The following is a 12,234-nucleotide window of genomic DNA, read 5'->3' as shown; positions in this document are numbered from 1 at the left end:
AAATATCAAAGGGTTGGTTTTCAAAGACTGTTCCTGCTAATTACCAAATTTTATTGCATTATGGCATACTAATTAGCACATGAAAGAGCTATACTAGTCACTTCAAAATTTAAGATGCTTTGTTTTTTAGCATTTTATTTCCACAGAAAGATTCTGTATTGTACCTAAGAGTAATTTTTTTTCCCTTACAGGGTTTACAAATTTTTCAGACAGTGCGATGCAGTTTCTTGAAAAGCAAGGTTTAGAATCTCAGTAAGTTCTTTTTTTAATGTAAATATTTCTATTTTTAGTAAACAAAATTTACTTTAAGTGGTTCTTTGTTTTTAATCAGTGAAAAGAGTTATTTTTTAAGTAAGGACTGAAATATTCTTTCTTGTAATTTTTATGTTTGTATGAAGTTAGTATCTTGCATAGATTTTTACCTGGATTTTATTTAATTCTTCTGCCACTAGAGGTTAAAGTTAAGTTTATATCAAATTCTGTGTTGAAGATGTGGTTGGATTGTTACAAATATAGCTAAAGAGATGCCTGTTTTAGTTTATAGTTCACTAAAGTCTATTATAGATAATTGAATAAGCATAATCTTTTTGTAGAAGTTTTTGTTTGTGTATTACTGTTATTATTGTGTTTTTTTAAAAAGAGTAATTAATTAGAAAGAAGAAAGAAAAATTCCAAGAAGGTTAATTTTAAAAATGTATCAGCTTTTAAAAAAATTTTGTTTTTAGGGGTCCCGTTTCAAAACTTACTTTCAAATTTTTCCTGGCTATTTTCTGTTCACTCATTGGGGCTTTTTTGACGTTTCCTGGATTACGCCTGGCTCAAATGCATCTGGATGCCCTGAATTTGGCAACAGAAAAAATTACACAGTAAGCGGAAAATGTACATAAGCACATGCAGATAAATATATGTTTTCCATCTTAATGAAGGTATATTATTGTAATGAAATCATAAATATTGTATTGAAAATTGATGAATAACTATTTGATGTCACATTACTTCCTCTTTCTACTATAAGCAAGTTCTTTTACTCTTTTAAATTTTAAGTCCTGTGTTTAAAAAATATAGCATCAATTGCTAAATTGCTTTACCTGTTAAAATGGAAATTCATTATTTATGTTAATTCTTTTTAACTTAGGTCAATTTATGATATTGTTATCTCTACAGCTGAACTAAGGATCGATGGAATATTTAAATTTTATATGTAAACAATTCTATTTAAATATTTTTATTTAAAATATTTAAAAATTTTTAAAGTAAAATCTTTACATAAGAGGTGTTTTGTACAACTACAACTCGTTAAAATGATACGTTGTTTTACTTTGGGATTGTTAGTACTGTACAATGTCAAATATCATAGACTATTTTTAACTATCATTCTATTTTAGTTCTCAAATGGAGAAATAATATTTTAAAAATATATATATATAGTTCAAAGCCTATTTATATATTTTTTGTGGTCATCATAGTTTTTTTTTTTTGGTGCTATAGACACCACCTTGGCAGCATGACAGGTTTATATCTCCAAACATATGCACATCCACATTCTCGTCTCATCTTTTTGTTTTGCAGTAGAAACCCAAATTGAGAATAGTCCTTTTTGATATATGTATGTATAGTCATTAAGTTTCTGAGTGATCATTTCTTAACGTTTCTGCTCTTTAAAACTTCATACTTAATGATGCCAATTCTCCAGTCTTTTTACATTAATATTTCTCTTACCTATGTCATTTTCCTTTGTTTTAATTTTGACAGTGTTTAGGGCTTTTTCCTTACTTCCATTCGTTTACATATGCATTGTGTGTGTTTGCTTATTCTCACCTCCCAGTACACACTCCTTTATCCCTCTTTTTCCTTCTCCTTTTGCTCAGCATGTTCTTGGCTATGTCCTGCCTTTCTCTCACCATCGTGTCTCTAATGGCTTCTTTTAAAACAAAACCTGGTTCCCCCTTCTCTACATGCACATTTCAGTCCACTAACCCCAGTGTTACTATTTAAATAAACTGAAAGGGTGGGTGGAGGGGAGTCCTTCACCAGCTACTGAAACTGCTGTGGGCTGCTCCTCAATACTAGAGTGTTCCCTAGCAACACTGCATACCTAATACTGCTGCTTTCTTCCCCCACACCGGATGGTTTACCCAGCCTGTGGGATGAAAGAATCACTTTGTAAAAAGATATAAAACATTTAGTGGTGGTTTGGGATGGGGTAGAGGCACATTTTAGTTTTCTTTTCAGCAAAACATGGCTTCTTTTTAAGATTTTTCACTTTGCTGATTTGGAGTTATTTTCAGTTTATTATACCCCCTAACCCCCATTGTGTTGTAGCACTCTGCCCGGTACAAGGGTGTGGGCAAGCTATTTCTGTTGTGAGTGTAGTATGACTGGCACAAAGAGCAACGTTCTCCTCATCCCCGTGGCCAAGTACTAGTACTTGTTCTAATGCCAGAGCTTAGAACCAGAGTTTCACCTTTCTCTGTCAGGTGTTTATGGTTCCCAGACCCAGCCCTGTTTCCACACATAGATTACTGTCATTTGTACTGTAGTGATTATTTTAAACGGGTGTGTGTGTGTATTTAAAACCTTCCAGTTTTGCCCTTCAGCGCGGATGATAGTGAAAACAGTACAAGGTAATAAAATAATCTGAAGGATTTGTCTTTTTTTCTAAAATAAGAAAAATTCCCTACTAGTCATTGATCTCTGCAGGGTACAAATTTGGGACAACAGTTGACAGTGAAGTTATAGCTCATACCTGAAACCTTTTTCTGCATTCAGGTGTATTGCCTTGTTAGGAATAATGTAAATTTCCTAAGTAAAAGATAGGGAAATTAATTTCATGTATGTTTGTAATACTCTTAAGAAGAAATAAAAATATGTGAATCCTTTATGATTTTAACAACTTAAAACAATATACATGATCATTACATATTGAGAGGTTCCTCAATTATAAGTTGTTGCAATAGAGTTCATCTGCTATATTGCCTTCTATCTCTTACTTGTAAATAATGAGGCATTTTGTTTTGGCAACACTGAAAAGTATCAAAAGAGGATTCCTGTATACTGAAAATTCTTTGGATTCATTGACTATGTAAAGTTAAAGAATCAGGCAGATAGGAGGGCATTGTTGATACAGAATAGAAGTAAACAGATTTAGATTTTAGTGCTGGAATTGCCTCTAACCTGTAATGTTGCCTTGAGCAAGTCATTTAACTTTTCTGTATATAAATGTTCTTATCTGAAAAATTAAGACAATGAAGAAGTTTTATAAGGGCTCAAATAATTGTTGAGTGATAATGATAAATATAAAATAAGGGTGACAGTAGATCCTTAAATATGTAAAATACTGAAAATAAGTTTTTACCTTTATTTTGTAAGTCCCAAGTTTCTGCAATTTATTAGTGCATTTTGTTTATGGATTTTTATATTTATTTCTTATATACTTTCAGAACATTACTTCATATCAACTTCTTGGCACCTTTATTTATGGTTCTGCTCTGGGTAAAACCAATTACCAAAGACTACATTATGAACCCACCGTTGGGTAAAGAAAGTGTCCCTTTGTAAGTATGGGTATTTGAGGGCTAATTTTTGTTTCTTACAAAATCTGAAGTGTCTTATACTGTATTTAAGGTTTTTAAGGAGAACATTAGGGCAGCATTTTTAAAACAATAGAAGTGCTAACAGATGTGTTATAAAATTAAAGCTACAGGTCATCATTTAATTCTTTGTAATATTTATTCATGAATGTGGATGATTATTATCCTGCATTAACATTATTTCATACACTTGTAAGTTTTTTTGCTTTTTTACTTATTGTCCAGTTGTTGACATTTTTCTTTTGTTATTGTGCCTGTTTTAAAGATGCTTTATGCAGTTCTTTTTTTTTAATTGTGAAAATCATGGAGGAAAAAGTAATATAAATTGAAATTCATATATGAAGCCCCCATATTAGTTATTAACATTTTCCATATTTTCTTTACCCCTTTTTTTTGTTTTGTTTTGATGTAGTTTTTCATGTAAGTTAGAGATATCCAGTAGTCCCTCTCTATATATCGCGGTTCACTTATCGTGGCCTCACTGTATCGCAGGATTTTTAAAAATATATTCAATTATTTATCGCAGATTTTTTGCTAAATTGTGGGATTTTGCAGTACTGTATACGTATGTTGTTAAAGTTATGTAGGTTTAAGAGTGTAGAATAAATGTAAGGTTCCTACTTTGCAGGGGGTGTCTAGAACATAATACCCGCGATAAGAGGGAATACTGTAATATTGTTACTCCTGAATGCCTTAGTATGTACCTCTAAAAAATAAGGACATTTTTCTACAATATTATCACACCTATCAAAATTTAAAGATAATGCCTTAAACATTATTATCTAATATTAGGTCCAATTTTCCCATTTAGACAACTATATTTTAACATAAGAAGATGGTAAAGGAAACATAGAAACAATTTATTAAAAGGCATTAATAACTGTACTTGATATGTTAACTCATTAGCCTTGTGAAATGACTAAATTAGAGTAATAGAAAGACTCATATAGAGCTGGTTTACACCCCAGTTCTGCTCTTCAGTAAAAGTATCACTCGAAGGAGAGTATTTAACTTTTCTGATCTTCTGTTTCCCCATCTGAAAAATGAAGATAATAGTATCTACCTCACAAAGTTATTATTAGAATTAAATGTGAGAACACATGTAATACAACCAGCTGGAAGTAAGTGCTTAATAAATGCTCCTTCTCCTGCTTTGCCTCATCAAGATTAAAATAGAAACCTTGACTAGTCATTGACTCCAGTATGCATTTTATGTTATGTATTTCTTTTAGATCCTGGTACAGATTTGTCTTAAGAGTATATGTTCAGTGATCACTGTAACTTTTTTTAAAAGAGTTAATCTTATTGAACTAAGAAGTATCCACAGAAGTTGTAATGTTATTTTCCCACACAAGTAAGCCTTACTGATAACTTTAACTTGACAGATTCAATAGGTATTTAAAAGTCTCTTTCTCTCTCTCTGCTCTCTCTGGAGCATGCCCCCACCTTTCCAGTTTCTTCTTTCTTCAGGCACATTACCTTTGTCTGTCTGCCTTTCTCTTAAGCTCCGTGGGTCCTTCTTTTGCCTCTGTATCTTGTTTGCTGAGCCCATGCAGCCCAGCTGGCTCACTTCTTCCTCAGCTTACTTCTTTTATTCTGTAACTTTATGAATAAACTTTTGCTTATATTTGAAAAAAAAAATAGAAAGTATATCCTAAAAATTGTAGAGTTCTAGGCAAAATCTCAGAAACTTCTAACTCATATCTTTGATGCCAAAAGCATTCCCAGTCTTTTTAGAAGTTTGATTTAGAAGTTGTATTTTACACTCCTGTTATTATGTTCTCAGATTTTATATTCGCCTTAGTTTAATTAGGAAAACAGGAAATCAGCATTTATGATGTGTTCATTATACACCAGTTATTATGCTAGGTATCAATACTTTACATATGTTATTTCATTTATTCTTGTAGTAATTCTGTGTGTAATGGCCTCAGAAGTTAAATAATTTGGCTAAGGTTATTCAGTCAGATTTGTTACATATAAAGCATTTAGTGGTTATACCAACATTCATTTCCCACACTCAGCCTAACTAAACTTCATGCAAGTTAGTAGCAAAAACTATGCTTCAAGGAAATGGGGATAAAGAATTTTTCCCTTATGTGTTTATTAAATTATTAGAAAAATGCGTTGTACATGATAACTGAGGATCCTCTTCCTATAACTTTTTTTCTTTGTTCCATCCCAATATCTGACCCTTTTTATAAGCAATTCAAACTAAATTACAGTCTTGTCTCTGCTCCATCCTATTCTCTTACTTGTCAGACCATTACATTAAATGATTAGACAGAGGTGATTTTTAATTTTTGTTTAAAATCTGAAGTCCACGTGGTAGGTTGAGAAAGAATGATTGCCCTTCAATCAAAGAAAATGAGATGAAGAAGAAAGCAACTGACAGGTTTATCACCTGTTACATGAACTAAATGGTTATCAAAATGTCTTTATTTGTAGTCAGAAACAAAAATGGTTATAATGCAGTTTCAACCCGAAAATATATTTAAATCCATCCGTGTGTTTTGAGTTAACATCAAAATAATAAAATGTGGGTGGGCAGTTTGAGTGTGCTTGTGAGTTCATAAGAAGAAAATCAAAAGAGAACATATACAGTGAAACCTAGAATAACTTCAGGAATTTGGAGAAATGTCTTCTACCTGTTCTTTACCTATATATTTTATCCCAGCTCAGCCTCCTTCCTGAGAAACCCCATTAGATCAATTTACCAAATCTTTATGAAGTTAGTTAAATAATCTGAATTAGAAGGTACTATTTAGTGACTATCATCATAAATCCTGAACTTTTGAACTCAGAATATTTTTTGATTCACTACTTTATTCTATTCCCTTCATTCCCATTACTTGTCACCCTCAAAGTCTGTGTAATACCTGTCTTCAAGATGCTACAGTCAAGCCTCCTGGTTGCACAGCTCCAGGGAACACGCTGTGGGTGGCCTTGCAGCTTGTGTTCTGTCAGTCTCAGATGTCTGTCTCCTTACTCTCGTTGTTCAGTATAATGGAAATGTGTGGATAAAATGTTACTCCTTTATTCTTCCTAACCAGCAGTGCTTTTCCACTGGGATTTTTATGTCCATGTGCTCTTATGACCTTGTAAAAAGGAAACCGAAGGAGAGCGTACATAATAAAGCCTCTGTTCCATTCCCACTTCTGACCTCCATTTCATAAATGGTTCATACAAAACTGTATGCTTTCACATAATCCCTGCTTTTTCTGTTTCCTGTTTCAACTTTATATCCCCAGGCAAGCTCTCTTATATTGTAGTTATAGTTCCTTTTCTGGGTGCTTAAACTGGAGAGAAGGAAGAAGGGGTGATTCCTGTCTGGGGGGAAAGTGCTGTAAGGTGTTTTACCTTTTTCCATGTGTTTTTTTTTTTAAAGTCAACCATACCTCCCTCATGGTCTTAAAAATTTGAGGGGGACCTTTGTATGTTCCAGATCCGACCTGGCAGATCACTTCTCACATTTCAACATATATTAAGTATCCAATATGTGCTAGAAATTAGAATAGATGCCTGGCATGGTCTACTCATTATTTTCAAATGGCAATATGATCCTTCATCAAAGCAGAAACCATGGTATTTTGTGAACATGAAACCTCAAAAGAACATCAGAAATTACCTCTTCTTTCTAAAGTCCTCTAAAGAATCCTCACTGGGAGTCTAGTTTCTGAAAAAAATGCTCCAAGGTCACATCTCACCTATAGTCCTAACCTTAGCCTTGAGAAATTGCTTAGAAACTGAGCCAGCTTTCAGCACAGAGCAGGTTAAGTGACTTGTTTAAGAGGAATCTGAAGCATCTTATTTCTTCATAATGTATCAGAACCTTGATTTTTCCAATGATCCCAAACAATAACTCAGCAGAGTGGAAGATCTTATCCAAATATATATATATATGATCAGAGAAAACTCTAACCATAACAGGGTGGGGTAAAAGTACGTTTACGGTTGTGAACACCCAAAACACAGAGTTTATTCTTATATTATTTATTTATTGTATTATTTTCCACATGAACAACTGTAAACCTACTTTTTAGTTCCACAGGCAGCCTCCAGTTTAAGAGCACCCAACTTCTCTTTTCCTTTCACAGCCGATTTTCTCCCCCGTTGAGGAGAGTAGATAGAGAAAAGGATCCCAAGTACTGCTCTACTTTTTGCTTTAAGTATTTATTACTACTTTACTGCCATGATACATTTGTCTATCTGGCTTTATTATGCAAGTGAAAGGATTATATAGGTAAGTCTATGGCAGAGTGGGATACTTTTGCTTTATATCTCCAACTGTAGCTAAGTATAAGTTATATGGTGAACATTAACTAGCATGCTAGCATAATATGATCTTTGAGAGCACCATGTCAACTTTTTGATCTGTAGAATGACAGAAGCTACATTCGATACTCTGCGACTCTGGTTAATAATTCTGCTGTGTGCTTTGCGGTTGGCCATGATGCGCAGTCACCTGCAAGCTTACTTAAACTTAGCCCAGAAATGTGTGGATCAGATGAAGAAAGAAGCAGGGCGAATAAGTACAGTTGAGCTACAGAAAATGGTAAGTTTTATACTATAGTTAAAATGAAAAATAGCAAATATTACGTTGTAAGAAAAAATTGATTTCCTTTAACAGATTGTAATTTGATTTTATAATATTTTACTGTAAATAAATGGGATGATTTTATACAGACATCAAGAGACCTTGATCTGATTTGGGTGCTAAGTGAAGAAAGGGTCTTCATTCCTCTTCCTGCCTTAAGTGCCTTAAGTATCATACAGTCGTGTGGTGTAAAGCTGTGGTGTGTCTCCTGTTGCGAAAATGAAATGCCCTCATTGATTTGAAAGACATTTTAATATGTTGTCCGGCCTTTATGAATTAAAGGGTAGAAAATATTAATTTTAGTAACTACATTTATTCCGTTTAACATTATTCTAAGGATTGAGCATGAAACAAATATTTAATTTAATGGGGATTTCAGAGAAGGCAAGTGCTAGGAATCCATCTGCCATTGTAGTGAACTGGACCTGTAACCTGTCATGTCTTCTTATTTTTTAGAGATTTGGTGTTAAAGACCCTGTTTTTGATTCTCATTTATAAATCAGGAGTGTTTTTCCTTTTATATATTTAATAAAAAATATATATGTTTTTCCTTTCATATATTTTATAATTTGACCATAGTTGAATATGCTCATAGAGGATGGGGAATTAATTCTTTTATTTATGAGGGCTTTATGCCCATATATGACTCTGCCTGTTACTGTTATTTAGTTTGATTTTTTAAGGTGTCTGTCTTTAGAGATTTTATCATTTTGTTTTATATTTGAAATGTAAGTGGATATATACCATTTGAATTTTAGTGGTTATTTTCTTCTATTTATACTAATCACGTAAGAACTTTGTAAGGAAATCATTTTAATATTTTTGCATTTTAAGAAACATCTAACTGAGCCTTTCTGAAATCAGTTTGGGGGCATTTAAGTATAAACTTATTACCATTTAGTTTCTTTTCCATGAAGGTATTATTTATCTTTTAAACAATTCAGTTTGACAATTATTTGAAAGTTTAATTCACTCATGACATGTCAGCCATGCTAGACACTTAAGTATGTTGTCGGTTGCAGGTGGCTCGAGTCTTTTACTACCTTTGCGTCATTGCCCTGCAGTATGTGGCGCCTCTGGTAATGCTGCTTCACACAACTCTGCTTTTGAAAACTCTAGGTAGGCATGCCCTGGCAACTGGGAAACTTGTTTTACTTTCTACCTTTAGTTAATAATGCTTCTCGTTACCTACAAAGAAATATGCCTCTCAAAGTCATTTCTCTCTTTAAAAGTTTGATGAGGGAAACGTGGGAAACTTAGCTTTAGAAGTTGATTCCTCATTTTGAGTCTGAAAACTCATGTCCATGTGGTTTTATGTTCTACTTTACTTGTAACCTGACTAAAGCTTAATTCCCAAATTTATTGAATAACTTCAGTGAGCACTGTTGATCTTAGTTATTTTATGTTATAAAAGAACTACTTAAGGTTTTGTTAGAGGTTAACATTTAAATTATTACAAGGTACTTGTAAACTTATATGAATTACAGAATCCTTTGGTGAGTTCTGCTTCTTAGATAACTTATGTTGAAAGAGTAAAGATTTCTCCATGGGAGAACAAAGTTCTCCTGTAAGTCTGTTTACCAAAGTTCAAGTACCTGTGTGATGTTATTCAAGAACTGTCCATCGTTGTATTTATTATATCCCTCGATGCCAATGTGGGGGTTTAAGAAGTAAAGAAACTAAAAATATTATTTGGGTGGTCTTAGTAGACCATAGAGCTGATGGAAATTTTATGAATCTATGGAACATAAAGGAGTTGCTCAATTGTAAATTATGTGATTCATATCCGATCCAACATTGGAAAGTATATGATGGAAAAATTTCTAGAAGCTATTAATAGCCTCTCACAGTGAACTCATACATAGTTTCTGAGAAAGAAATTTATTCTGATATTATAGAGGAAGAAAAGATTTCTAAGAAGTTATTGAGTCTGTCCCTGTCACTCTAGTAGAGGTAGTTGATTCATGTATTAAATAAGGAAAAATGTTTTTATTATTTTAGAAGATTTTAGTGCAGTTATTAAAAATAAATTAGACTTGTAGCTTTTATGTGTACTTTCACTGATGAGGCCAGATGTAGTCTGGTCAAGTTAAATGAACTTTTTCCAAGTATGTCAGAAGATTATTATTTTTCTTTATTTTTAACATAAAATGATTTGTTGTGCCACTAAAAGTCTTGTTCTTAATTTCAAATATAAGTAAAAGAATTTATTACTTTTAATGAGAAACCTTGGAATTCGCTACTTTTCAAGTTTTATTTGTCTTGAATTTTCTAGGTAATCATTCCTGGGGCATTTATCCAGAATCTATCTCTTCCTTGCCAGTGGATAATAGTCTACCCTCCCATTCTGTTTATTCTGAATCACCATCTGCTGATGGGAAGATGAAGGTAACTGTTACACAAATAACAGTGGCACTGAGCAGCTTAAAAAACATTTTCACTCCTCTGCTCTTCCGAGGACTTCTGTCTTTTCTTACCTGGTGGATTGCTGCTTGTCTCTTTACTACAAGCCTTTTTGGGCTTTTCTATCACCAGTATCTCACTGTGGCATGAATCTCAGTTAACAAAAAAAGGATATCCAAGTCACACTTTGGATTCAAATATTTGTGCCCTTGAAGGGCTGGCAAAAACCAGAAGGAAACAAATGCACAGGAAAAAAGAAACATATCAGAATATCTTGTTTGAAATGCCTCCTCTGTGTTCTCAGGGTGAATAAATGATATAATATGTAAAATTACAGAATAGATTGTTAAGTGCTATACTGTGGCGTTGGAAATTTTAACTCCTTGTATTAACTGATGTGAGAGGGCTATCTAGAAGGGTAATACATCTGATTACCTTGGTTTACAGAAACCTCTGAAAAAGTCTTTGAAACTTTCTATATGACTCCAGTTATTGATTGCTCTTAATGGTATTAAGGTACTGTTAATATTCATGTGGCTGCCTGTAGAACACTCTAAACTGAGCCATGTTCTAGAGGAGGTAAAGGAGCTAAAAGTTGCTTCTGTTGGTAATACATTAGTCCCTCTTCAAACAATAATAATAAAAAAAATCCAACAGAAGGGAAGAAATAGCTACTGTATATTACAGTAAGGAAAGCTGCGTAATATTTTTAAATTCAGTGGAGATGTACATGCTTAATATTTACAAGTACTGCTGCTTGAGAGTAGCAAGAATATTGTTTTAAAATTTACTCTATACAACTTGAGAGATCTCTGAAAATGACTGGCTATATGAATATTTGCAATCTTGCTGTTAGGTGTGGGCCTCCCATATTTTATTTTATGATCCTAAATGATTCTTTTTAATAATTAAAAATATTTATCAGTATTGATCAGACTGTTAAAAAATTACTTTGTAATCCTGCTGACTACCTGTATGTATTGTATATATTATATATTAAATATATAATATATTGAGATTATGAAAGATAAACATATTGGATCCTTATAATGTTTTAAGTTGCTGAATGTATGTTAAAACATTATTGAATGAGGTGTATTTGTATCTAGAAATTTTCTTTCTTTTTGGAATGAAATTAAAATACATTTTGAAAGTTTATTTGAACAAGCAATTTATTTCTGTTGCCTGTGTGAGAGTAGTTATATTTTATAAATACTTAGGTGATTTCTTCCAAATGAAAATTTTTTTCCGTCATTTAAAAAAATCAGATTCTTTCCCACTCTGAACAAATCTGCAGATATCATTTAAATTTGTGTTAAATAGAACTGGTATTATATTTGTAGTGTCCAGAATTAGAAATGTTTAATTTGTATTTTATGCTTCAGAAATTGAGGTGATTTGATTGAAAAATTTTAAATAAAATTAAAAGAAACTTGATATAAAAAATAATAAAATTATTTGTAATGCTTTTTACATCTAACACCCAAAGTGAAAGGTTACCGTTATAAAGAGAATTAATTTAGATAAACAGATCTCTTTTTTTGACAAATACTAAAATTTATAAATAAATATAATTCCATATAACTGTCTTTAGAGGCAATATATTATGTTTTAGTGCTGTTGTTACTATTGAAAGCAGTTTTG

At 32.5% G+C, this 12,234-nt stretch overlaps 1 protein-coding gene across 2 annotated transcripts in view; it reads left to right on the top strand.

Annotated features, from left to right (window-relative positions):
• TMEM161B (transmembrane protein 161B) overlaps positions 1–11,748 on the top strand; it is a 75,814-nt gene extending 64,066 nt beyond the window's left edge. For both annotated transcript variants that reach the window (XM_090276456.1, XM_090276457.1), the window contains 6 exons: positions 192–252; positions 726–866; positions 3,441–3,554; positions 7,971–8,145; positions 9,210–9,306; positions 10,463–11,748. In XM_090276456.1, the coding sequence (XP_090132582.1) occupies positions 192–252; positions 726–866; positions 3,441–3,554; positions 7,971–8,145; positions 9,210–9,306; positions 10,463–10,740 (866 nt within the window). In that variant the 3' untranslated portion in view covers positions 10,741–11,748. The remainder of the gene's footprint in view (positions 1–191; positions 253–725; positions 867–3,440; positions 3,555–7,970; positions 8,146–9,209; positions 9,307–10,462) is intronic.
• The last annotated feature ends 486 nt before the right edge of the window (positions 11,749–12,234 follow it).

Source organism: Furipterus horrens, unplaced genomic scaffold (genome assembly GCF_987537825.1).
Source record: "Furipterus horrens unplaced genomic scaffold, mFurHor1.1.pri manual_scaffold_5, whole genome shotgun sequence".
NCBI lineage: Eukaryota > Metazoa > Chordata > Mammalia > Chiroptera > Furipteridae > Furipterus > Furipterus horrens.
The sequence above is the reverse complement of the archived record's forward strand: the minus strand, read 5'-3'. Positions and strand labels throughout refer to the sequence as shown.